Source organism: Knufia obscura (genome assembly GCF_036327395.1).
Source record: "Knufia obscura strain CCFEE 5817 isolate CBS 148926 chromosome Unknown scaffold_2, whole genome shotgun sequence".
NCBI classification, from domain to species: domain Eukaryota; kingdom Fungi; phylum Ascomycota; class Eurotiomycetes; order Chaetothyriales; family Trichomeriaceae; genus Knufia; species Knufia obscura.
The window spans coordinates 1681728-1708118 of record NW_027042688.1 but is presented as its reverse complement, the minus strand read 5'-3'; the positions used below and the strand labels follow the sequence as shown (position 1 = coordinate 1708118).

The following is a 26391-nucleotide window of genomic DNA, read 5'->3' as shown; positions in this document are numbered from 1 at the left end:
TTCACCTGAATCCAAGATACGCAGTTGCACCGCTATCGACCAGCTAAACAATTAGAGCTGACACGCTCAGACACCGAAAGCGTTTCAGTCGCTCCTTCATAAAGATTCCTTTGTCTGCCGGCTACCTTCTCCCGCGACAATAATGGTTACGAGCATACCATTACTCGAGCGCAGATATGACTATCGACGATGTGGACTCGGTTGAACGCCACGGTGAATATGAGGAGGATCTCGACGGCAAGCATTCGAGAAGAGGTCGACTTAAGCTTAAAGATGCTCTGAGCCGTACCAAAACCAAAATCAGCAAAGTGAAGGAAGAGCGTGAAGCAAGGAAACATAAGCAAGAGCAAGAGAAGGCCAATCCCAAGTTGAACGACGACGTCAGCGACTTCCTCTCTGCTGGTCGATCCTCCATCGCCTCTTCCCAGCGACCCTCCGTTGGCTCCGACTTTCAGCCTTCCGTTGAGACCTCGTCAGCTTCCCCAAGGCCGTCGACTTCGGAATCCCAATCGCACCCATCACCGAGACGAGTCCTGCCGATATCAATCCCACGAATCGATGTCTCCGCTTCGTCGAGATTCCCAAATGCAAAAGACATCCATACAGACGCTCTGGTGCAACAACCTGGCTCTGGTGCTATTAGCTCGGGCAGCATCCAGAGTGGTTCATTGTTGAGGCCCGTGTACACGTCAAGGAATCAGTCTGCTAGTTCAATAGCTTCAGCTGAACGCAAAGCACGGATAAGAGGCTTGAGTGTGGGCTTTGCAGATGTGCCTCCAGTAATCATCGGTGAAGGTGGAGATGAAGCAGAAGCACCACCTGTGGAGATATCGAGAGCGAAGGCTCGTGCTCGATCAGCATCTCCGCAAGGACGAAGACCCTACACCAATGCGATTGTGCAACCCGAAGCAAGGAAGCAGATGCCACCTCGTGGCATAAGCGACAATAGTGCTGCCGCTTTTGCTCCAAGACCCTTTGTTCGAGTCCAGACTGGTGCTTCACTGGAAGCAACCACTCCGAAATCTGCACCACAAAACCCCTTTGATGATCAATTTGTGCCAAAACCGTTTGCCCGAGTCCAGACTGGAGCGTCATTAGACAGCAATAACGCGAAGATTGTCTCAAGAGGCTCCCACGAGGATGAATTTGTGCCCAAACCCTTCGCTCGAGCCCAGACTGGAGCGTCGTTAGACAGCAACAACGCGAGGGGTTTCTCAAAGGACCCTCATGAGGATGATTTTGTGCCAAAACCATTCACGCGTGTGCAGACTAGCTTTCTGGAGAGCGGAAGCCCTCATTCAGCCCACGATGCACCGTCCATAGCCACGGAGCCAAAAGCACAAGGTTTCATGCCGCTTCAGTTGGCAGGTGTCCAGACAGGCGCTATGGATTTGACAAAAGAGTTTGAGATGACATTGGGACTCTCTCCTATCGGCAACAGTCCAGCGACCAGCAAACCTCCAGGAGACGAAACACAAATTTGGGCACCTAAGCCAAAGCGTGCTCCTCCTTCGTATGATCTCATTGAGAGCGGAGGCGAAAGGCATGAGTTGAATAACAAGTCGGCTTCTCCTCCTTCGACTCATCATGAACACGATCAGCAGAATCAGCAGCCTCTACAACACCGACACCAATATAGTATGGATTCCTCGCAGCAGCGACTTAGTGTCGAGAATGTTAACAGACGGCCAGTGCCACAACCACCGGCCTTCGCCTCTCAACAAGTTCAATCGCCAGCACAACCGCCTCACCGTCCCGAGGTGCAGCCTCAACCACAGACATCATCTCAGCCAAGTCTACAGCCACCGCCGCAAAGATCGCCACAAACGCAAGCGCAATCAGCGTCTCAAAGGTCACCTCAAGAGAACGCGCAACCTCTTCCGCAAAGGTCGCCACAGCCTCCGTCGCAACACCCAATACAAGAGTATTATCCACCTCCACCACAACGAACAGCCACTCAAACGGCTCGCATCCCGCAGAAGCTCGAGCGAATTTCGCCAACACCTTCGCGACAAGCGTACAGTGGTCAACAAGAGACAGGAGTGATTCGTGACAATGTTCGAGACTCAAGCACGGATGCGAATGCCAGGATGCCGCTCACCGTTGACACCAACAATGACGGATATCGGTCCTTGGTGGAGAGACACAAAGCTCACAGCAGAGGCAATTCACTCGGTACGCCTACATCAGCGCGTATGTCACCATATACAACCACTATCAGGCAAGTCCTGCCAAGCAATACGTACACCAACAGTCCAAGTAATTATTCGGGCTCGATACAAAACACGCCGCAGAGTGCACAAGGCGAGCCAACGCCGGCCAAATTAAGGTTCTACGAGAGTATGAACAAAGGCAACGCGCCTGAAGGATTCATATGACGACTATTGAGATATTTGGGCAGGCGAGCGAGGGTCGAGCCCGAGAGTAAGCAAATGTAGTTGGCGTAACCGGAACACGAAATCGTTTTATGCTAGCGATCGAGATACCCACCAAGCGATGCAAAGGCGCAGAGAAGACACCAGTTTGAGCAGTCATGAGCTATGATCAGCAACATACACAACCATTTAGCTGTTCAATAAACCTTTTCTATGCAATCTATACACATCTGAAGCCCTCGTGAACATATCGGTCTCACTTACCTACTATTCACAGCTTGAACTCCTCAACCAACCCTCTGAATCCCTGCACAATATCCCCTAGCAAATCCCTCCAATCCTCAACCCCAATACTAACCCTCAGCAAATCCGTCGCAACAGTAGCATCACTCATAGTCCTCCACTCAATCAAACTCTCCACCCCACCCAAACTCGTCGCATGATGGAACAAACGCAACTTACTAGGCAGATATTTCGCCAACTGCTCCCCATTCAAACCCATCGCAAACACCGCTCCAAACCCACCAGCCATCTGCTTCTTCAACCACCCCTCCTGTAACTCCCGTGTCTGCAGACTCGCATGCTGCACCCCCCTAAGCACCTTCTTAACCACCTTCCTATCATCAGCAGACAACGTAGCAGTATAAACCCCATCGAAATCCGAGTTCAACGCCCCATGTAACTCCCTCACTATACTCGTCGCACTCTCGCTCTGCCGTATAACCCGTAGCTCCAGCGTGCGTAGACTCCGCACACCGAGCCACCCCTCCAACCCGCCCATTACAGCCCCGATGAACTCTCTGTCTTCAAGAAGCCGCGACATCCAGCCCTCGCGGTACTTCTGTCCACTCGGCAGATCTTGACCTTCCGCTGTCGACTCAGCAAGTCCGTGTCGAATGGCAAGGACACCACAGAGCATATCGCTGTGTCCACCAATGTACTTCGTCCCACTATGCATGACTATATCCGCGCCGTGCACGAACGGGTCCTGAAGCGGTGGTGGCGCGAAGGTACTATCGACTAGCAGGTATGCGCCGCGGCTGTGTGCCTTTTTGGCGTAGGATGAGATATCGCTTGCGAGACCGGTGGGGTTAATCGGGGTCTCGAGACAGATTAGATCGCCCGGTTGCAGGTCGTCGGCATCACAGTCGAGAGGCAGAATCTGTGTGCCTGAGAGCCGCACATGCAGGTTTAAGACGCCATGGCAGCCGTGGTAGCCTGCGCCGATGGAGACGCGTTTGGGGACGAGATGTGTCAGTAGGGCGTGGAGGGCGGAGAGGCCGGAGGAGTAGGTTATGCTGGGCGCGTGGAGGAGGGACGAGAGGATTGTCTCGAGGCGGGATGTGCTCGGGGTGGTGAGGCGGGAGTAGCAGTGTTCGTGGGGGGTTTCTTGGAAGGGGAAGTGGGGCGCCGTTGGGCGGGTTGTGGATCGGAAGGGCCGGAGTTGGGAGGGGTCGGTGGCGTAGCGGAAGGTTGTGCTGACGTGGAGGGGTGGGGCGACGTCTGTGTGGAGGTTTAGGGGGTCGTCGGCGTGGATGGAGAGGGTGGAGGGGGAGTAGGGTTGGTGTGGGGTTGTTGGTTGGGGAGGGTGGTTTGATGGGGGTGGTTGTTGGTGGCGTGTTGGTAGGGTTGTGCCGTTGGTGTGGGTGTTGCTTTGGTTGGTGAGAGCTGCTGGATCTGGCTCTATTTGGTCCATATTGGAGGCTCTGTTGTGCAGTTGAGGGTGGTTGCTGGTGCTTTGATGTACTCTTCCGTGAATGAATATGAGACCCGTGGGTGGCGAGTAGGCGTGACCTCCTATATTCAGTGTACACTATGCCTCGGGGACTATTCGTTGAATACGCCTGTCTTATATTGTGCACAAATTGCTGCTGATCTATTCGGAGGAAACTTCTGATGCACCTAGACATCGAACTTTTTAATGGTGTCTGGGAGTGCGGCTGGATTTCTACATGCGGCTAGCGTCAAGACAGTGGTCGTGCCTCCGAGTCGGCGGAGACCAGACAGCATAATGCCATCGTGGACAATTTGTCTGGATGTCCATAGTTGCCAGTAGTATTCCTTAGCAGAGCTGGGCGGAAGAGAGCTAGGCTCAGCATCGGGAGGTGAATCACAGCGGTACAAAAGTGCCAAAAGGCAAGCAGAGCACAGGAAGTAGCCAGCTGTTCAAAGGAGCCAACAGTCATGCATTACGGGGTAGTCTCTCACCAACACGGATTCTACCATCGAATTTAGCCACCTGCTCCTGTAAGAGCTCGACATGTATCATACCTAATGCTCATTGACATCGTCGATCACTTTACTTATACCAGCAGCGACCCACTGTTCGTTCTCACAACCTCGCCTGTGACATTACCGTCGCTCATACACCAGAGATAGCTCTCTGCAACGTCCTGCACATCTCCCACCCGTCCTGTGGGCATTTTCTTCTTTGTTTCCTCATAGAATCCGTTCCTTTGTTCCTCGCTCATTCCACTCCACAACTCAGTATCCACGACACCGGGGGAGACCACGTTTACACGAAGTGGTTTTAGATCCAGTGCAAGCTGGCGGGCAGCGCCGTACAGGCTGGCCGTGATCATGGCAGTCAGTGTCCAACCACCAGGGATTGGCTTGTCTCCAACCGCGCCGCTGGTGAGGGTTACGCTCGGGCTACATTGAGAAGTGGCAGGACCCGCAGCTCGTAGCAACGGCACAAGGTGCTTCACGACCAGGATACAGCTGATCGTGCGAACCTGACTGGCCTTCAGCCAGCTGTCCAACGTTATGTCCTCAAGCTGCATCATGGACAACGGGTCGCCGGCAAAATATGCCAGGTGATCGATCTTCTCGATACCATCTTTCTTCAGCTTCTCGACCATGGTCCGGATATTGTCTTCGACAGATGTGGAGCCAAGGTCGAGTGTGTATCCGCTGACATTGGTCTGAGGCACTTCAGGGTAAAGCTGTAGCAATTGCGAGATAGTTTCATCGAGCTTGGCTTGTCTGGTGGAGGTAAGGATTATTCTGGCACCACGTCCGAGAAGTGCAGATGCGACGCCTTTGCCTATGCCACCTGTGCCCGCGATTAGCAGGACAGTGCGGTTGCGGAGCTTGTCTGGGTGACGTTGTAGAGTGGCCATGTTGGTGAAAGTGGTTATTGTACTTGATGGACGATGACGCGTTCGTAGGTCTTGGTACTACCTGCTGGTCGTCTGGCGCTTATCCTGTATTAATCTATCAAGGAACCAAAGACATATATACTCACTCAAACCTCAGACTAGATAGACTTCGCCAGATGAAGGTCGAGGTGCTCCATACAGACACAAATGTCAATCATTGGCTGATCTGAGGATTAGCATATGCTTGCGTCACCATTTCGTACATCTTAACTCCGCCGCTTGCTGCGTAGGTACGGCAGGAGTAGTCGTCGAGGTGCGGTTGTGTCAGTGATCTTGCCATTCAGGAATGCAAGCTCGATGCTTCTGTGGCTCGCTCATGTGTCTAGTACCTCATAATCGCGACATGCTTTCAGCATACGCCAGGCACGAAGAAATGACTGCCGCTTTCAGCTGAACGACCACGACGCACACTTTTCTAGGCTCCTGACGCCTCTACTGCGTCGCCGCTGTGACAGGCTTATCCTACCGAAGCCAGCGCTGTAGAAGGTGCGTCCGGTCGTGGAAACAAGCAGTTCTGGACATTGTACCAATATTCTAACGACTGGTCTACATCTTTGCACACTCGGGGGCGTACGGGGTCGTTGACTCATGAAGGAGGGAATGTTGATACGTGTAAAATTAAGCTGGTGCATGCTTGGCACCCAGCAGCCGAAGCTTGGACCAACCTTCTTTCTTCTTCCTGCTTCCTGTGTACTTTTGTCCTCGATCATCCATCATCGACCATCATCATTACGTCGTCGCTACGTTCCTCATCTTATGCGTTGGCCAAGTTCTCTTTCCGCCGCAACCAGCATGAAGCCAGGTGAAAGCTGAAAAAGTAATCATATGGCTGGCAAGCAGCAGTACAAATCACTATTCCTGTTAGCAGCATCGGACCTGCCGTGGCAGATGCCCGATGGCGCCTGTCGTACCAATACATACTTCGTCCCAGTTGCACCAAATACGACCTCGCCACTCGTCTCAGCACATCGAAGTCCGAAAACTTGCGATGTGGCACCTGGTTGTTGACAGGAGCCGAACAGTTTGGAGGCGGTTTGCCGCCTCCGGCTAGATCAAGTCCAGCCTGACCGACGGCCGACAACTTCCAGGTTATGCGGGACATGGTATCCCGCCAAATGCAGAAGTTCATTGTCCGAGCGTCGTATGGCCGACTACAAACCACCTGATGGTATAACACCGCCTCCAATTGACCTACGTGTTGGTCGAGCGCTCCTCGGGCCGCACCTTCGCCGACTTGACAGGCACTCAAGACGATCTCAAAGTTTGGCCCAATCCTGCGAGTGAGGACTTGCGGGAAGCTTTGTAGGGTAAGGAGGCCAGGCTCCATGGCTTGATGATCATCTATTTCTTCACACGCTGAGCTGATACTCAAGCTTGGACGAACTTCTGCATTTGACGCTTGCATGCATGATATTCTCGACGAGTGACGAGATCCTATCGCTTCGGCTGCCGCATTCGATCGAGAGAAAAAGACCCATTCGTGGTAGTAAAAACAATTCTGTTGCTGGTTAGGATGAGGCCAAACGCGCTGTCTTCCACTTGGAAACGACTTACCAAGGAGCTTATCAAGAGGAAGGGCATCGTAGCTGACTTCAATGGAACTATAGGTAAGATGATAAGTTGAGAAAGAGGCAAGAAGAAAACAGCACAATAAATAGGCAGCGAAACAGGTCAGAGGATGACGTAGCTGATCTTGTCACTGTCGTTCGACGAGGCTGGGAAACTTGAAGTGCAGGTCGACGACACTGCCTGGCGGCTGGTGGGGTAACAAGTGATGGTGACATTGCTCTTGTACACAAGTTTCTCGGGTATAGCAGGATAAGTCTGGAAATCTCAGACTTTTCGTTTGAGTCGACACATATCACGAGACGATTGCACCAAAACAATGAGACTGTGGCTTTGGGAAAGGTAGTGATATTGCTGCGTACAGCTTTACCCACCAAAGATCACACTGTAAGTGTCGATTCGACCTCTTGATCGTCAGACACTTCCTCTGGAACTACTACTATTAACGTGACTCTCTCGTCTTCTTCTTCTTCTTCTTCTTCCCCTCCACCGTCCACCTGTTTCCTCATCTCAACACTTCTCAGAAACAGACCGCTTCTACTATCATCACCTCAAACTCGATCCTAACCACAACCTACTCAAGGTAACTATTCTATGCGCAGTCGTCGCCTTGTTGAAGCTGACTCGATAGCGTCGCCAAAATGTCACAAACCATCATCTTGCGTACTGGACTAGCCGTCGAAGTGGAATCGCCAGCAAGTTACGAGGACGCCAACCACGTTGGTCATACTTATCAAGTCGATGTCGCTCGTCTTGGCAAGATTTCTGCGGGTCGCTTGCCTATCAACGCTCGGCTTCTCAAGTTCGACAAAGCTCCACGAGATGTGCATGCCCCATTCGAGATCGACGCTGCGAACGAAATCAACCACAAAGCTGCTATCGCAGGTGTCATAACAGCATACAAGAAGTCACTTCATGACCAAGGTCTCCAGACCTCCTACCTTTCTACCGTCAAGGCTACATTCTTTATCAAACAAGATGAGAATGGCGCAGATCGGCCAACTTCATACTGGCCAGTCACCGCACAGTCGATTAGAGCCAACCAAATCATGACGGAGAATACTGCTTCTGGCTATCTCCCAACCATCGTTGTTATCCTCAAGGCAAATGTGTGGCGGAACGCCAAATGTAGCACGACCAATGAGCTCATTTTCAAAGATAACCCATATGACAAAGCGAGACACTTCAACTTCCCTCCGCAGCTCGTTGGATATGTCTATGGCGAGAGCCAAGACATCCACCGACAGATCCAGCTCCAGGAACTTGTGACTCAGCTCAAGTCTCTTGAACTACAACAAGACACCGACACATCAAAGTCCAAGGTCGACAGTGAACAGGACAGCGAATCTGATGATGAGGATGAATATGATGACAATTGTGAGGAGGACGCCAAGGACGCGGAGATTCGCAAGATCAACATCATCCGCTTCGAACTTGACGAGGAAAAACGAGCAACAGATGCAAAGCTCTACGAAGCAGTGCAGAGAGCCAAAAATGCAGAGACAAAACTCTATTTGGCAAATGAAAAGCTTAAAGAGTCACAGTCGAAGGTCCAGGAGCTCGAGTCAGAGCTCGCGAACGAAAACAACTACGATTCAGACGATGACGAGAATGAGTTCCTTGGGATCACGTGGAAAGAGCACTGCGAGTACAAGGTCGTCGTTCAGGAGTTGCTCGACATGGATATTCTAAAGCACAAAGACACTGAAACCTTCGATGTTGAGGCGGGCTACACTCTGACTGACACCTTCGCTAACGGGTCGGAGGAGAAGGAGCACTACGAAGACATCGAGCGCCAGGTCAGCAAGCTTATCGAGGTAGGGTATCTGAAATCCAAGGACAAGGGAAACGGCAAAAAGGTGATCTTTCCCAACCCTGTATGCAAAGCTTGGAGGAACGATGCGGGAATCTACTTTCTCCTCAAGAAGTGGTGTACTGAGCGGGGATACCGTATCAAGATCGACAAGGAGGCTGGTCAAGTCATGATGCTGAGCAAGAGCAGAAAGGCTAAAGGTCAGGGCGTTGATCCAGCTGTTGTTCCCCTTGAGTCCAAGAGCGACGACGACGCGATGGAGACCGACAACTGAAGTTTGCAACGTTGAGAATCCGTCGATTGCGGAGTTGTTGGCCGAGGTCTCAATTCTAGCTCAGCAGAGAATCTGTTACCCAGTGAAGGTGTTCCGGGCTGGTACAGGGAGCAAGCACGATGTCAAGGTGAGGTTCCACAATCGAACACCGTCACAGCGAGACTGGAGACCTCACTCCTGATTCAACGATTATTCTGTTCTTCAGCGAAGGTGTTCAGGCATGGTGCGACAAGCGAGGGCGATATCAGCGAGAGGCAGCCCAAATTGTTTCTGTTTTCCTATGTCAATGCTTCACAAAAGCTTCAAGCCAAGGTCGAGGGACCAGGGGCATTTGCTATTCAATTGTACCATACATATGACCGAAAGAGGTCAGAATAGCTGCCAGAGCAGCTCAGATACATACATGTCGCTGCATTACCACTTCTGCTTCACGGAGGTGGTCAGCAGACATAAGTACAATTCAAATCTTCAAATAATTAATCTTGGCACGCATGTAGGTATAAAGCGGCATGTTCGTACTTTACTTTGCAACTAGTTAACCAGTCAATACCTTGCCAGATTCACACAGCCGCTCGAATTCGTACATTGCAAGCCCAAGCTCACGATCCCCACACGGATTTAACAGTTCAGCCATGGAGTAGTTCCGAGCTCGCTTTTGCAAGACCTAGGTATTGCGACTGCGGACGTGCTTCATTTCCGAAGGGACAAATGTATCTAAGGACGAGGGTTCTCCAGCGTTAATTTGCTCGAGTCACAAGCGGTATCTGTCTATCCCTAGTAAGCAGTAGCGACAGAAAGGTACAGCCATCTCGCCAAAGCTTGACTTCTGGTACCATGAATAGTTCCGTGGCCACGTACAAGCATTCATTGATCTCTCGGGTTCCTTCCATCAGATGATTAGCGTACTACTTCTCTATAGCTTCTACAAAACTCTGACACCACAACACTCAATACTTCCAGCTCTAACAACCGCCTTCCTCCGCCACCACAGCCTCACCATATCCTCCACAAACTTCTTATCATTCTCGCTCCAAACATCAAGTCCCATAGTCCTGACATCCTCCTCCGTAATCTCAACCACCTCCTCATCACCGTCATCCTTGCGCGATAACAAAGCCTGCTCATCGCCCTGGCCCTCCCCTCGTCCCTCCTCATCAACATCATCTCTATACCCCTCCCCACCCCTCCTCACAGCGCCCCCAAGAACCTCAAATACTAGACTGCTAAGCTTATGGAAATACGCCACAATCGCCACTTCCTTCGTGGTTCCATCTTCACTCGTTGAATCCCGTAGTAACGCCTCGTCCTGTTCGTTAGCCAGTTCCTCGGCTTCCATGAGTCCTGACCGTCGGTCGCCGGCTGATGCCCACCAGATGAGCGATGTATATGCGATGACGGACCAGGGCGTCGGCTCAACGGTTTCTTTGTGGTCGTTGATTGTGCTGAGGGAGGAGGTGGTCGTCGTAGATGCGTTGTCGTCTGCTTCGTGATGGCGATCTGTCGCGTTGGATGATGAGCCCGAGGGGAGAGGCTGCAAGCTGTTCTTGAGAGATGTGATTCGACGGGCGTCACGACGGGTCGCGCGTAACCCTTGTTTTGGGAATTGTTTCGAGAGGTCTGGTGAGGAGTTGATGAGTTTGGGGTAGGTTCCATTCTTGTGCTTTTGCAGTGGTGAGGCGGTTGGTAGGATGACGAGTAGGTCGAAGAGGTGGTGTTTCGAGGTTAGGACGTCGTCTGTTGTGCATGCTATCCAGGGTCCTTCGAGGGTTTCGAGGGTTGATATGTCTGATATGCCAATGTTGAAGAGGGGTCGTGGGCTGGATTTTGATGGGTCGAAGTTGGGGATATGTGCTCCGACTGACCTGGAGATGGTGGAGAGGATGGAGATGGCGTAGACGAAGTTGCAGGTTGTTTCTACGGGTGCTTCGCCGAGGATCAGGATTCTTTTCTGCAAGAGTGCTGCCCTGATCAATGGGAATATTAGTGGGCCGAAGACGTGCAGGAGCTCGGGCATTGCAAGCGCTGGGTGATGTGGCGGGAGGGCTCGATGGGTGGCATGTGTTTGGAGTGAAGTTGTGCTCGGTGCTCGAAGTTTCTGGTATCCCTCGGTTGATGGCGCTTCTTGAGGAGAGTCCGGACTGTCGTCCCCAGACTTCTTGTGCTTCTCCCACAAGCGCCTAAGCGGTGAAAGATCGTCTGGCTTGTTGATCAATGTCCTGTGCTTCACGTCAACTCTTGTATCCTCTTGATCTATGCTTCATTCTCTCACCTGGCCAGCTCTTTCAGTTCCTGCGCATACAAAAAGCTCTTTCCCATGCGTCCGGCCTCTGGCACAAGCACACCAACCGAGAGCATTCGCGCGTTCCGTGCCGCAGCTTCGTCATCCTCTCTAAGGAATGCGCTGATGCCGGCATGGTCATCGTGAACGAAGTAGCTGTCTGCTATTAGATTATGTACTGCCGCCGTAATTTGCCTGCTCACACCAGATCTTCATTCACATTGTGCAGTCCCGAGGGTAGAGACTTGAATTCGACGACTCCATCGAGCTTGACTGAAGCATGTTAGATGAGCGTGCGCACTGCGGCATATCAAGCTTACTTGAGTCCAAGCACTCCTGCCACGATATGGTGTACCTGGTGCGTCTTAGTAACACTTCTGTATTATCCAGTCAGCGCCGGCACTGACCCTTTGCGGTTGTCAAATGTAACAAGAAACAATGCCGTAATGGCCGGAAGAGCTTGTTCAGCTGGTGGACTGCCCATGTCTCGATCGCTCGCTTGCGCCATGTCGCGAAGATACTGCTGTGCGCATTGTTACTCGGCCATGCGCAGTGAGACGGACTTGTCGCAGCAGTCTTTAGCCTTTGTGGAAATCAGTACTATGGCTCAGTTTCCGCGATTGACGTCGACGTATCTACGAGCAATTTGCCGAAGTTGAGCCGAATGGGGGGTGTGGCATTGATTCTTGAGGGTTCTTGGGGGTCATGCGTCAAGGAGCACATTAAGTACACTTCAAATACTACAATACTGCGGCCAGGAAGATACAATGCATCCAGCAGGGCTTTGCGTGACATGTCGACCAATGATGCCAACGAAGATACTCCGTACTACCACGGAGATACTTTGAACAGACCAATCTATTTCTACGGATCAAAGCTAGTACTGACACTCAATATTCGAGGAGTTGATCTACGTAGCTAGACGTCTGACAACTTAGTCTCAGGGTCGACCATGCCGCCGTTGCGACCCTTGTAAGCAGATTCAGGGATGGCATTGAGGGCATCCTCCTCAGCGTCCAGCTTGCGGAATGTAAACCAAAATCCGGCACCACCCAGCGCACTGAGGATTGCGATGATCGTGTACAGCCAGACAAGCAGTGGGTCCGATGCCAGTGGGACGAACGCTTGACCGACTGCGCTTGAGAAAGCCTGAGCAAGCCAGAAGATACCTGTGACCACTGTAATATGTTAGTAGGAGTTGGAGTAGTTGACGTGGGATAAACTTACGAGATCTCATGTTCTTTGGTGCCTTGGTGAACGCATACTCTAGACCAGTGATGGAAGCAAATATCTCGGAGAAGGCGATGAAGATATATGCTGGTGTCTGAATCCAAACAGATAGTGGCGGGGGTGTTTCGCAGCCGCTTGCTGCATCACCACAAGGACTCTGGACGTAGATGAAGTGTTGGATCAGAGCCGCAATGGTCATTGAGGTCGCACCACAGGCGAAACCCATGGTGATCTTCTTGATTGGCGTGAACTTGAATCCGGTCTTTGCAATGGCTGGGTAGACATATTTGTCGAGGATTGGGATAGAGATCAAGAGAGCAAATGGGTTGAGGTTGTGAACAATGTCGTTTGGTACGCCGCCGAGTCTCATGGTTGATGCTTGGGAGACAAGGTTGTTCGTCATTTGGGAGTAAGCGAGCCAGACTGCACCGATTGTTAATATTCGACAAGCCACGATGCGCACGAGACTTACAGATGGGATACCAGACAAAGACTGTGCATGCCTTGAGACCTCGGCGGACCTCATCGACCCAAATATCATCCCACGTCATCCAAGGTGGTCGGCTGCCTTCAATGTAGGTGGGCTTGACCGCGTTCCAAGTGTCATCCGATCGAAGCTTTCTAGCCAATGCGGCGGGATTGCCGGTCCAATTAGTCTTGAGGATGTGGCCGAGAAGTTTGAAAGACTTCGAGAGAACAGATCCCGTGGGTGGACGCATGACATACTTGTTCTTGCACCAGATCATAACAACTGGGCAGAACAGGAATAGGATAGTAGGCAGGGTATATGAGAGCCAAAAGCCAACATACTTCTCCGCGTAGACCATGCTGATTTGGCCGAGGAGGGCACCGACATTGATCATCCAGTAGTACCGCATGTAGACGATCGAGATGGTGGTGGTCGGATCTACGATGACTCGCTCGTCGGACTTCAGCGTTTCGACAAACATCCTGGGGTGTCTTGCCTCCATATTTTCAGCCACCATGGGCGATATGTTGCATTTGAAGAAGCCAACACCAATGCCGAAGAAAATGAGGCCAATAACGAATGCTGCAAGGGCTCCATTTGGATTAACAATGACCTGGGGGATGGCGGATATGATGATGATGACATGGCCGAGCGTTGCGATGCCAATAGCAACATTGATCGTCTTGTATCGTCCCCAATAAGTATCTGCCATGTATCCACCCATCAGAGGCATAATGTAAGACCAGAAATTGTTGAAGAGCGTCAGACCGGTTGCAGCTCGCTGGCCCATACCAAGTGCACCGGGCTGTCCGTATGTTCCAGCAGATCCTGTGTTCGACCCCGGAGGCAGAGGCTGCTGGATGAAGTTGACGAAAACCGCTGTGGTGCCATAGTATGCAAATCTGTGCTGTCAGTGCTGTTTCGTTCTTTCCGTGGAGACGCTCTCACCTCTCACATAGCTCGACAAATCCAATAGAGTAGATGATCCAGGGAATTTTGCCTCTGACTCGGCGCAGGGTTGCGACTTCCTCCTCAGTGGGGTAGATCTCACCATTGAGTCCAGCTGTCAACTCCGACGCATTGTCGGAGAGTCCTCTTTTCTCAGCATCGCCAACTAAAGCGGCTGGCTTCTGGTCAGAGAAGCCCTTTTCGATGCCTGGAAAGTCAGCTCTGCCAGCCTCAACGGACTCGATGGCAGCGGCACCAGACGACATGTCAGCAATTGTGTAACAACGATGTAGTCACGGACGTTTGAAGTGCCTCCTCAGAGAACGACGTTCCCATATGTCGATATATACTCATTCTGGTCCTTTCATTCTGGTCCTTTCATTCTGGTCCATGGAGGAAGATAGCCTGACTATGTTCGATGTAACGTTACTCGGGCTATGTGCAGCTCGCCGTCTTGGACCTGTGAACCACGACCAATAATAGAGCCAGAAATGGTGAGTCGTGCCACCCTTGGCATGCCCAGTGATAACGGTTCCGCCAGTGGTCTTGTCACGGAACTGCCAAGGGCTTGGCCCGGTATCAACACTGGACAGAATCATCCTGCTAGCCGAGCTTATGCTGATCGCTGCGGTAAGCATTGGTGCTGTTCTGGGTGGCCTCCAGCATGAACAGTAGAGCTTCTGGATAGATGACCTTCCTAGTCGAGCAAGTAGCCAAGCATCGAGGAGGAATCAGCGAAATAGCCGCTTCACGCTGGATATGTTCAGGTATATAGCCCGGTTAACCACGGCTATAACCGTATTTTGAGAGAACGCAGCTCAGCCAGGACGAGACAAGGTATGGAAAGCAAACAGTTAAGTATCGCAGATCAAAGGACAGTCCGTCTAGCCTCAGGACGATGCGCATGCAGTGAGGACAAAGGGGGACGCCTCAGAGATGCTGGGCGCATCTCAACAGTGGCATGAACACCATACTGCGACAATACCATGATATGGTACGTAGTGATTCCAAAGAGTTGATGTGAGGGTTTGCGAGCATCGATATCAGGAACTTGAACTCAGTGACTGGCATGTCTGGGGGATTGAAGGAGAAGCTAACGGCTCGGTCGAAAGATCACGTGCGCCACAGCAGCTGATCCGCCCATCCGCTCTAGCGCGACGTCGGTGCATGGAAAAACAGTGACCTTAGCTTCGCTACGGGCTTTTGTTGTTACAAAGTTCGAAGTTGCTTTCGTTACCTCTTGCGTACTATATGGCTATAGAGACTATGATTCGACCGTGACCTATTCTCCCATGTTTTAGCATATTTTGTCGTGGATGCTCTCTGTTCAGAGCTTTGAGGCTTCGTTGGCGTGTTTCTCATTCACAAGCACATATCTGTATCTAGCCTTACCAGCATCCATATCAACAATAGCCTGATTTGCATCCTTCATTGGTACGTTATTGTTCCAGCTGTTGATTCCCTTATCCTGGAAAAGTTGAAGCATATCCTTGATCTCGTGTGGGCTTCCGATCATGCTTCCGGTGATCTTCACCCGCTTAGAAATCAAGCCGAAAGCATTGAAACCTGGTATAGCATCTTCTGGCGCTCCAACCTGAACGAATGTGCCATTGAACCCGAGGAGAGAAAGATACTTCTGCAGAGGCATCTTCGGCGAGCTGACAGTCGACACAATCAGATCTAAGCTCCCACGGGCACTTTTTGCCCATTTCGGATCCTCATCGGTAGCGAGGAAGTCGGTAGCACCCATCTTCATGGCATCGTCCTTCTTGGCAGATGTTCTTGAGATGGCTACGATCTTCTTGCATCCAAGAGCCTTGGCACCCAGTATACCGTAATGACCCAGCCCGCCGATGCCAATAATGCCAACCTTGGTGTCAGGTCCTGCATTGTGTTGGGTCAAGGGGCTGAAAGCCGTGATTCCACCACAAAGCATGGGCGCAGCGCTTTCTGACGACATGCCTTCTGGGATGGGGATCACGAGGTCTGACTGGCCCCTCCAATAATCCGCATATCCGCCGTAGGACTTGCCACCATCTGCCCATTTGGAGTTATAAGTGCCTACCATCTTAGGACAGTGTTGTTCCAAACCATGGGCGCACATGTCACAGTCACCTTTCTGGTTCACACAAGCTCCCGACTGTGCACCGACGCCGACTCGATCGCCGACCTTGATGCCCTTGACTTGAGAACCGACTTTGACTGCATGACCAACGATCTCGTGACCAACGCAGACGGGGTAATCCGTTGCGCCCCATCCAGAACGCAGAGTATGAATATCTGAGCCGCAAATTCCGCAGTGGGTGATCTTGATATCGACATCTGTCTCCTCGAAGGGCTTTGGCTCGTAGCCCTGCCAGACCATCTTGCCATTAGCAGAGTCCTTGTCGAGACCGAGCCAACCTTGAAACTTGTAGTCTGTAGACATTTTCGCTGAATCGTTTGTATCTGATTCCGTAGCTGTTGGTGCGCTTTGCGATATATGAGACTTGATAGCAGTGATGCGATTCGTCGCCTTCGACATGTTGCCGGTGCTCTAGCAGTCAATATATGTGCTTCGCTGTATGGCTCCACCAGAGATGTCGATGACGTTTTCCAAACTTTTCGGTCGATCGACGCAATGCGCAGTGAAGCGTCGTAAGTTTGAAGCAAAATTTCCTGTTGTTTAGCAGTATAGAGTTCTGTCCTGGAGCATTTGAGAAGAAGTATGCGAGGACTTAGGAATTAATGCGACTAACCCCATGACGGTGAACCTCAACAAAAGAGGAAGACTTTTTGAGCCGAGGTCAGTCTCGATGCTGATCAGCTTCTGGTACCTTGCAGTGGCTGCCGCGCAGAAACGCGAAGCTGGTGGGCATCTTGCTGTGGTGTGCAAATCCATGTGTCGTGAATGTTGCGAGAGTCAATCATGATGGGGGTAGACACTATCGTTTCAGTTTAAGAAACTTGACCTAGTGGTGCGATAGAAGTACAAAATCAATGTTCAGGAGCCAAAGAACGCCACAAAGCGCAACAGTGGCAGAGGAAAAGCTGTAGACCTGAAATGTAGTACTTATATAGTACAAGCTCCAACACCTCTCTCAGGCGCCCTATGATCTGTTACCGATGACTTGAAAAACGTCCGTAGAGATCCCAAAAGGAGTTGTAAGGCATCTGGAAACTTGAAGGGTGAAGGTGCTAAGGCAACCAGGCAGGACTTCCATCGCGTCACTCAAAGTGCTGCGACGCGTTCCATTCAGTTAATATTTGCTTCCCGTTGGTGATGGGACGCCGTGAACAAATGAATACAGCCATCGAGCATAGTCGGACTTCTGTTGATATTCCATAGCCGCCATCGAGCCCTAGTACCTACGAAGTTTCATACGTTGTTCCGACAATGCGGTAACCCGAATACATCGATTCGCAACCATGAATCGCTTCACAGCGGACTTCTCGTCCAGCACAGCTTCGACGCCAAATGTTCAGTCAAAGACCCGACAATATGGTCGCAATGTCACCCCAGATCTAGCAAGCACGACACCTTTAGCGCCACCCCCATCGCAGGTGTTCGGTAGCTCTGGCTTTGTGGGTGGAAGCGGTGTTAGCAAGTTGCGATTCACCCAAAATGCTCGGGACCTGCCTTCACAGCCCCAGCCGAACCGATTTGGGCTTTCGACCTTGTCTCAGGAGACCTACGAAGATGATGACCAGCAAGACTACACAGAAGACATGATGGAGGACGACATGGAAGATGATCAATACACACGATACATTCAAAGTCAAGGCTTGGGACAGAGCGCTCTGGCACCACTACCAGCACAGTCCTTGATCAAATTCAGCACGATAAACCCTCCTCAGACGTTTACGAAATCTTCCCGGCGATCTTCTGCACGACTGCATCAGTTCTCGACGCTTCCCTACAAAGGTTCAGAAACAGCAGTACCGAACATGGCTCGGGACTTGCGAAGGAGGATCGCTCAAGCCGATCTGAACAACGATCCCGATTTCATAGTCGTGCAGACGGAGGAGGTTCTGCGCAATGTACAAGAAGACACCCAATCGGCCGATGCCGAACTTTCCGATGTGATACTCGCCGACTCTGCGAAAGCACTTGAAAGGATTTGGGAAGGTTCCGAAACAGATAGACGGAAGAGAAAAGATGAGGATCTTTCAATAGGGCCAGGTCATGGAGCGACGCCTTTTGAACAAGCAAGATTTCTGGCTGTCCTCATCTTGAGGCTGTATAATGCTTCAAAGGTCACTTCAGATGAGGACGGTGCTATGAGCATACCTCAGATCTTGCTCGACTGGCTGAATGACTACCACATGACCATTGCCCATTCTTACGGCGAAGTCTTCGCCACAAAGCCGAATCCGACTGCGCATGATCTTTTCTGGGATGTCATTGAAGCTGTGATAGCACGAGGTAAATTCAGGGAGGCCATCCAAAGACTTGGCGAGGCGGATTTCAGCTATGCCCAGATTGACACTCCTCAAGGGATAGTACAGGCAAACTACAATGGCTCAGAGCTCCAGGCGATACAGACAGCAGTATACAGACTCAGAGAGATATTGAACACTAGTCCCTCGGAAGAGTCGAACGACTGGCGCATTGACGGGCCTGACTGGGCTGCATATCGGCGAGATGTTGCCTCAGCGCTGGAGGAGTTGAAGGAGCTATCAGACGACCATGACGATTCTGAGCTGATGGAAGCAGAAAGACAAGAGCATCTTCACCGAGATGGTAGGAGTTTGCCTTACGACGTTTTTGAGCGCTTGCAGACAATCTACAGTATCCTGCTTGGCTCTTTCACAGAGGTGAAGACGGTATCGAACGACTGGCTTGAAGCATCGATCTTGCTGACTGTTTGGTGGAATGGTACTCCGGAGAACAAGGTGTCGCAATGGAGCTTTGATGTGAGTAGAGCTCACAACCAAACGCAGAGCGAGGAGGCGGGCCTGCAATCATACTTGAAGCGCCTGAAAGAGTCATTCCTAGCAGTTACCGATCCCTCGCAGAAGGATTCCTGGACGCTGCCTTCTGGCTCGCAGCTCGAGTTGGCTCTTGGCCTGGTACTGCAAGGTGATATGCGATCTGCGTTGGCAATGATCCAGACATACTCGCTATGTGTCACATCAGCCTTGGCTGAGCTTGGATCTTGGTCCGGCTGGCTAAGTACTAATGCTGTTCCTGATGGCCTTGACAAAGACGATCTGATGGTCTTGACCAACGGTGCAAGCGATACGGCAATCACAAAAGACGAAATTCTAGAGCTGTATGCACATGAGCTATTTCAGAAGACACATCTTGAGGTATCAAGGAATACTGTCATAGAAGGATGGGAAGTTGCTATTTCTGTGATTAGCAGATGCGACAACCACGCACTTGCCAGCCGCACGGTGCAGCAATTCATCGATGAATTGACTGTCAATACTCCAGATCGTGCTCAACGACTCATTACACTCTGTGGAGAGCTGGGTATGCGAGAGGAAAGTCAGAAAGTGTCAGAGCAGTTCGGTGATCATCTGGTCAACACCAGCAGTGATTATGGAACAGCGTTGCTGTGTTATGCAAGGAGTCAAGCGGAGGGCAAGGTCCAGAAACTAATTGAGCTGCTCAACAGCTACTGCTTGGTGCAGTCGAAAGCATATCCATCAGAGTCGGAGATTGACGAAGCGCTGTCTAGGCTAGTCAGCAACCCCCGACAAGCACTAGCAGGGATTGCAGAGGCAGATCCACAGGCAGTCGAGACACTCCAGTTCTACCTCGTAGGCTACGCCTGCCTGCGAAGATATTATACAGCTAGAGATAACTCGTCGGCTTCATCAAAGGTTAACCAAAAGAAGACTGCTGCCAAAGCTCTGGTTGCGGCAATCAACAGCGCAGCAGATAGCATATACGGTGGTCTGTACGACCCGTCACGACAGCAAGCTATCCAGGTGGACGGACTACTGACACTACTTGGAGAGGCAACAGCTCTGACAGCCGAGCATAACGATGGCATTCGCAACTTCACGTCCGAACAGCTGTATGCCCTTCTCGCAGCAATTGAGGATCTGCAGACGGTTAGTGACCGTGTGTACGCTGTGGCAGAGGACTGCTTCAACGCAGCATTGAGGCACTATCATGGTAGTTTGCCGCCGAGCCCGCATGCAATGCTCAAGAAGAGTATCAGCTCTGGTACAAACTCGAATTTCAGCTTCAGCATGATGGGCAGTGAAATGCTTGCACAATCTTCGGAGAGCCTAGGAGGGAAGAGCTTGGGCAGTGCTGTGATGGTGGATGGGTTGAAAAACACAAATATGGATAAGGATGGTACTCAACGAGGCTGGGACTGGCGTTCGAACTTCAGAGATCAAGATACCACAGCGGCGGACGTTTTGCGTTATTTGAGAAGGAACATTGCTCAAGAGCTGAGCATTGCGAGCCTGGAGGAAGGTGTCTAATGGATGTGCGTACTGCACTTGCTTCGGATCATATATGACTGCGGCAGGTGCGCGAAGAACGGATACAACTCATCGACGCTCCATCGCTCCTGGCCATACTGCTGGCAGCTCCTTCCGCAGATAGCGATAATGGCACATCGGCACTTGCTTAAGCAGTGCCAGGAATAAAGTATTTTTTTCCTGCGTCAAATCGTTCTTCAGTTGTCTTCAACTCACAATTAACATTACTGCTGTCGGGTTCCTCATTGTACCACACTCTCGTTTCAAAACTCAGACATTCTTTTCATCATCAAGCATCACCAGAACACTTGGATAATATCCTCGATCTACCGATATTCTACCCAAGCATTAGGAGACTCTCATCCAGCGTTCCAGTGAACAATATACTCCAACCGTCGACATGGTGCCCGCTCTCGGTATCCTCGAGAACGCTTTCCTTGTTATTGCGCTATTCGTCTTCGTCGGGCTACTTGGTACCATCTACATGCATATCTTTCACCGCCACTGCTTCGCCCGGTTGCAGAGAAATTACACGAGCAAAGATCGGCGAACAAGACACAAAAACCGGTCTGACCAAGACAATGATCCGACAGAAATGGTCTAGAAGAGGGAAATGACTAGTATCGAGGACTGCGGTTCATGTCAAGGACAAGTCATGGTAGTGTGCAAGACCATGAAAATAAGCTTCCACAAATGAGCGCAGGAAAGCTTGAGGTGTTCACTGCTGCGGCATGATCCGGCAACTGAAATGCTTGAAATGCTTGTCTGTCCTCAGCCAGAAGTAAAGGCCTTTCTCGGCTATGCACTGTCAACAATTTACCTGCGTTCGTTGACGTCCCTGCAACACATCACAATGACAATTCGAGCTGGACTCTGGTTGTTTTGCAAGCGTGGCAACTGTGGCTGGTACAGTGCTGTTGATGGGATAGCGTTCCGTAAAGTTGCATGAGCCACGCGTCCCGACCATTCTGGACAGCTATCATGCGGAAGCTCTGACAGGAGGGGTAACCAAGACAGCTGAGCATGATTTGAGAAACAGAGTACCACCGTCTACACCATTAACTGATCACATGCGAGATAAATCGATCAATTGTCGATCCTGCATTTTCTCTTCTTGTCAACGGTCACCAATTCACTAACTACTCTTTACGCAAGCACTACCATACACAGCTGACTTGATAGTGCTCTTATGCTCTCCTCTGAACGGTTTTTACAGTCTGCGCAACCAACACAGATTCAAAATGTCGTTCCTCAGTAACATGATCAACGAGTTCACTCACCAGGGCGGTCAAGGTGGACACCACAGCAACGACGGCCAACAACCACAGCCATATCAACAGGGATATGCACAACAGTCTAACAGTGACCGACCACAGCCACCAGCTCCCTGGATCACCGAATGGGATCAGTACGAGAACAGATGGGTTTACATGAACAGGGAGACAGGGCAGCGCACCCACGAATTCCCACAAGGGTATGGCGACGGATATGACACCAGAGGTTATGGCCAGCAAGGTTACGGTCAACAATCGCAAGCACAATATGGCGAGCAGTACCCACAACCACATCAGGCCAAGAGTCATGGCGGCCGCAACATGGCGCTTGGTGCAGCGGCCGGCCTAGCAGGTGGCGCATTGCTCATGCACGAGGGTCACGAAGTTGGTATGTGGCTTTTCCTCCCCCTGCTGTCCCGTATTTGACTAACACCCATCTAGAACAGAAATGGGATGAGGACAAATACCGCGCCGAGGAGCGCTTCGACGATGCCCGCTATCGCGCAGACTACGATGCCGACCGAGTCGAGGGCTGGGCTGATCGGAAAGCCTACGATGGCGTACAAGATGTCGAGAACTTCCCTGAGGACGCGGCTCGATGGACAGGGAATAAGGTTCAGGAGGTCGAAGATATCCCTGAGGATATTGATCGGAAGTGGGATAACTTTAAGCAAGATGTGGAGGATGTACCTGAGGATATTGCGTATGGTGTTGGAGATGTCGCTGGGGATGTTGATCGGTTTGGAGATAGGATGGATGATGCTTATGATGGTGGGAGGGATGAGAGGAGGTATGACGATGATAGGGGTGATGGGTGGTGAGTTGGGTGATCCTGGCTGTACGCAGAGCTTGTCCGTGGAGGTCGGCGTCCATTCGATCGCGGAATCCCGATGAACATGACACAAGAACCATCAGGGGAACTATCGGCATGGAGCAAGCAATAATCGCATATCTTGGAAGCGGCCGCATACGGTCGCATGAGGACAATCTGTCAAATTGATTTCGCGAGCAGCTACGAGAGAACAGAGAGTACCTCGCAGCCTCCGCACAGAATACTGCGAGAATGGCTGTTTCCTCTAACTCACAACATACCACTGATAACAATGTTGTTGTATCTCCTAGTCGGCTTGAGCCTCATTGGCTTAGCAACAAGTGTCAGCAGCACAGCATCATCAGGTAATTGTCTTCCGAACATGAATTTACATCCACTGATAAGCATCAGCACTGCTCGGTGTGAACCTTGGCCAAGTCTACCTGTGAGCAACCGATCGTGCAACCGTCCCATTGGGAGATCCTAACAGTGGCAGCACAGGAGTGTTCCTCGATGGTAGTGGGGTGCTACCAATACCACGTATCCGCGGTGGTGAGGCATACGAAGCCTTCATGAACTCGACGCTAAACGCCAAGAGCGGCCCTCAAAGATCATCGGCCGACGATATAGCAACACTGCAGCACGCACTGCGAACATTGCGCGACGAAGCTCGCACGATCAAGGGCGACAAGGTCAGTATCGGCGGAATCACCTGGCCGAGTCACTTCAATTCTTCTCAATACGGAGTAGTGTTCCAAGCTGCACATAAACTCGATCCCGCCTTCGGTGACTTCGTCCGGACACGTCCGTCCTGGTTTGGTAGTTTGGTGACCTACCCGAAAGAGCATTGCCCCCCATATCTTTATGAAGACGATCGCCTCGCAGACGATGATGATCCAGTGGCTTTGCTCTTCGAGGTGGGATTCGGCATGCTGCGTATTGTCCTTGCCCTTATCTCGCCCGCAGGCACGTCGCCTGTGGTCTCGGAGAGCGTGAGATGGCCCACAGACGAGGAGAGCATTAGGAGTGTTCTGCATTCGGATGCAATGACTTCTGATCTCGGTCGGGTTGTGTCGGTCGTGTTTAGTAGCGCTGATGATCCGGATGTTGACTGGTCGCAGGTGCGTGGGGTGCTTGAAGCGGACTTCCCGGAGCTTGCTGTGAGGGTGAAAGCGCCGCCGGCAGGATTTGATTATGTGTCTGCTACTGGTGCTGCTTGCGTTGCGAGACAACTCGCCGTTCATCAGAGGGCGTCTGACGAGCTGGATTCTGCGGTAGTTGTGCACGATGAGTTATGATCATATTACCACGTCAGTAGGGATGTGGAGCGGATGTGAATCACTGTTCAATTGACACCCTTCTCTGGTTTTCTGCAGGCATCTGGTCCACCCAACCATGTTGTTTCCCCGTAGCTACATTCTTTGTACCGGGTTTCGAGGTATCTGAAGCGCGGTATAGCAGCCTGCCGCTGCCCTCATCGTGTAGTACCTGCTTGCAGCATTGCTCGATCTTTGCTCGTCTCTTCATGCTGACATGCCCCTGTACTTGAAGAATATCCCAACGAAACCTCTTGTTCATCCCATCTTCGTGTCAGGATAGTGCGTGTCTTGCAGCTCTCAAGAAGCGCTCGTGCTCATGAATATAGACGCTAAGTGACAACGTTATGGATGTTGGTACCCATTCTACAGGCACATTCGATACCGACACTGAAGGCAATCCAGAATACTGCATTTTTGATCATGTCAGCAACATCAGCCTACCTTAGCACGATCGGAGACACGTTAGCGGGTCCAACGTAGTGATGCGACCGATCCGCATGGCATTGCAAGCAGACGGGCGCGTAGTCTCGTCCTCGGGAAAGATGATGAGCAGCTCTCCCAATGTGAAGCTGCGCACGAGTCAGAATAAGTGCAGGTGGATTGGAGGTGCGCTCTGCAACATAGAAGGGTAAGAGCTGGCGAGAAGAGCTCGGTAGGAGTTTCCGAAAGGAAGGGGTCTCCCTACTCCTCGATTGAAGCTTCAATCACGAATATACCACGAACAACATCGGAGATATCTGCGCCTTGCGTCCAACAAGCCCTGTACTCGCGATCTGAGCAAGCACATAATTCTCTACCTAGACTTATCATGCCTGATAACAGGTGACGGACGCAACGTCCGCCACGTGACAGATCTGTTATCAGAACCTGGTGCCAACAATCTCCTGGTCTTCTATCACCGGAAAAAGTAGCCCATCATGCGTCCAACCATCCGCCAGCTCTTCAAGTTCCCTCGCACGCCGACCTACTCCAACACAGGCTCCGTAGCCCGGGACCACCTAGCTAGCGAACGCACCTTCCTAGCTTGGATGCGAACCGGTCTGGGTTTTGTAGCTCTCGGCATTGCGGTTGAGCGCTTTAGTCAGCTCGACCTCGAGACGCTGATCGATCATCTGCTTCCTGAACACGCGAAAGCCTCGCGTCAGAGCCGGTCGGATGTGGAAAAGGAAACTCGTGAACGGCAGAGCCGGGAACAGCTCCTGGTCGGAACATTGCTAGGCACTGGCGGTGGGAGCATTGTGTATGGAATCACGCGCTATTTCGGCACCATGAGGGCGCTTGAGAAAGGGTCCTTTAGGCCTGCTTACTTTGGTGCTGCTGGACTTGGAATTGTTGTCAGTGGCATGGCTGGCGCTGCTTACTATGGCACTATGAGACGTGAGATCCGGAGGTGGGAAGCGGAGAATGAAGTGAACCGTGCAACATTGGGATCTGTTAAGCCGAAGAAATAGCCTAGCTGGGCTAATTCCACGTGCAGCCTGTACGGTGACGCTGCGACTTATGTCGTCGCGTCTCTGACACTGGCCGATCATCGCCATTGTCAACTGAGGCCATACGTTCGAGGATCACTCTGCTGCAGAATGGCGATAGCTGCTACAGTCGGACATTTCTCAAAAGCGGAAGTTCCTGTTGATTGGACTCTCTGCTCGGTGCCAGCATAATTGAGGACGGTGTGAGCAGACTCGCGTCTGTCGATCATTCTGTGCTTCACATACCCGTGGAATTGCACACGCCCTTGCAGAAATGCGTCTGCGACTGGGTTCTGGGCTGTCCCTGATTGAGAAACTGCTTCCGAGATTGATTTGACACTGATGTTGGCATGACTTGCTGTTCAGCCTAAGCTCACACGAAGGCAAAGGAGGTATTAGGTTTTCCGGCTTATGCACTTGGAAGTCAACAGTGAAAGTTCTACGGTTCAATTCCAAACCGACGCGGAGTGAAGTTGCGCGTCATGAAGGTTTGACATATACGGGTGTACACGGTGGTCTCAAACACTTCGTCCGGCCTCTAGTCACGAGGACTTCAGTTGTGAAACCATATTGAGATAGCGACATAATCATCAAAGCTTCACAGTAATAGGAATGTTATGGCCACAAACGAGATAAGTGGCCCGGAGATCTAATACCAATGTCTTCACCTGTGCAATTATCCACTACATACAAATCGCAGAGATCATCACGAAACGGACCAGCAATCGTACTCAAAATAGGACATTCTGTTATCGCGCACGGCAACGTCCATTCTGGGGTCCAGCTGACCAATCTGCAATTGTGCGGACCAGGCCACGGCTGTCAGAATCGCTGCCATCACGAAGATGGCAAACAATATTGGCCCTCTTTACGAAGTCCTCCAGATGATCTTCCAATGCCTGTCTGAATTAAAGGAGACGAGATGGAGCTTTGTCATGCTCCTACGCAGCCTAAAGCAGGTCTCAAGCTCGCCTTTGG

General features: G+C 51.3%; 11 protein-coding genes across 11 annotated transcripts; 6 read left to right on the top strand and 5 right to left on the bottom strand.

Moving 5' to 3' along the window:
- Positions 1–176: 176 nt before the first annotated feature.
- Positions 177–2378, top strand: PMZ80_002469 (uncharacterized protein; the record flags this gene model as incomplete). Its single annotated transcript, XM_064870902.1, has 1 exon — positions 177–2378. One exon carries the CDS (start codon positions 177–179, stop codon positions 2376–2378), a length of 2202 nt encoding a protein of 733 aa, XP_064733355.1.
- A 268-nt stretch (positions 2379–2646) lies between these two features.
- Positions 2647–4285, bottom strand: PMZ80_002468 (uncharacterized protein; the record flags this gene model as incomplete). The annotated part of the gene is made up of 2 exons (XM_064870901.1): positions 2647–4081; positions 4278–4285. The coding sequence occupies 2 exons, from the start codon at positions 4283–4285 to the stop codon at positions 2647–2649; spliced, it is 1443 nt and encodes a 480-aa protein (XP_064733354.1).
- Positions 4286–4678: 393 nt separating this feature from the next.
- On the bottom strand, positions 4679–5497 carry PMZ80_002467 (uncharacterized protein; the record flags this gene model as incomplete). The annotated part of the gene is made up of 1 exon (XM_064870900.1): positions 4679–5497. One exon carries the CDS (start codon positions 5495–5497, stop codon positions 4679–4681), a length of 819 nt encoding a protein of 272 aa, XP_064733353.1.
- Positions 5498–7743: 2246 nt separating this feature from the next.
- Positions 7744–9189, top strand: PMZ80_002466 (uncharacterized protein; the record flags this gene model as incomplete). Its single annotated transcript, XM_064870899.1, has 1 exon — positions 7744–9189. One exon carries the CDS (start codon positions 7744–7746, stop codon positions 9187–9189), a length of 1446 nt encoding a protein of 481 aa, XP_064733352.1.
- Positions 9190–10111: 922 nt separating this feature from the next.
- On the bottom strand, positions 10112–11975 carry PMZ80_002465 (uncharacterized protein; the record flags this gene model as incomplete). Its single annotated transcript, XM_064870898.1, has 5 exons — positions 10112–11405; positions 11459–11623; positions 11671–11740; positions 11788–11822; positions 11875–11975. 5 exons carry the CDS (start codon positions 11973–11975, stop codon positions 10112–10114), a joined length of 1665 nt encoding a protein of 554 aa, XP_064733351.1.
- Positions 11976–12385: 410 nt separating this feature from the next.
- PMZ80_002464 (uncharacterized protein) lies at positions 12386–14380 on the bottom strand (the record flags this gene model as incomplete). Its single annotated transcript, XM_064870897.1, has 4 exons — positions 12386–12645; positions 12695–13120; positions 13170–14068; positions 14115–14380. 4 exons carry the CDS (start codon positions 14378–14380, stop codon positions 12386–12388), a joined length of 1851 nt encoding a protein of 616 aa, XP_064733350.1.
- A 1061-nt stretch (positions 14381–15441) lies between these two features.
- On the bottom strand, positions 15442–16638 carry PMZ80_002463 (uncharacterized protein; the record flags this gene model as incomplete). Its single annotated transcript, XM_064870896.1, has 1 exon — positions 15442–16638. The coding sequence occupies one exon, from the start codon at positions 16636–16638 to the stop codon at positions 15442–15444; it is 1197 nt and encodes a 398-aa protein (XP_064733349.1).
- Positions 16639–17522: 884 nt separating this feature from the next.
- Positions 17523–20540, top strand: PMZ80_002462 (uncharacterized protein; the record flags this gene model as incomplete). The annotated part of the gene is made up of 1 exon (XM_064870895.1): positions 17523–20540. One exon carries the CDS (start codon positions 17523–17525, stop codon positions 20538–20540), a length of 3018 nt encoding a protein of 1005 aa, XP_064733348.1.
- A 1241-nt stretch (positions 20541–21781) lies between these two features.
- On the top strand, positions 21782–22635 carry PMZ80_002461 (uncharacterized protein; the record flags this gene model as incomplete). The annotated part of the gene is made up of 2 exons (XM_064870894.1): positions 21782–22202; positions 22256–22635. The coding sequence occupies 2 exons, from the start codon at positions 21782–21784 to the stop codon at positions 22633–22635; spliced, it is 801 nt and encodes a 266-aa protein (XP_064733347.1).
- Positions 22636–22917: 282 nt separating this feature from the next.
- On the top strand, positions 22918–23923 carry PMZ80_002460 (uncharacterized protein; the record flags this gene model as incomplete). The annotated part of the gene is made up of 2 exons (XM_064870893.1): positions 22918–22925; positions 23122–23923. The coding sequence occupies 2 exons, from the start codon at positions 22918–22920 to the stop codon at positions 23921–23923; spliced, it is 810 nt and encodes a 269-aa protein (XP_064733346.1).
- A 938-nt stretch (positions 23924–24861) lies between these two features.
- On the top strand, positions 24862–25395 carry PMZ80_002459 (uncharacterized protein; the record flags this gene model as incomplete). Its single annotated transcript, XM_064870892.1, has 1 exon — positions 24862–25395. One exon carries the CDS (start codon positions 24862–24864, stop codon positions 25393–25395), a length of 534 nt encoding a protein of 177 aa, XP_064733345.1.
- Positions 25396–26391: the final 996 nt, after the last annotated feature.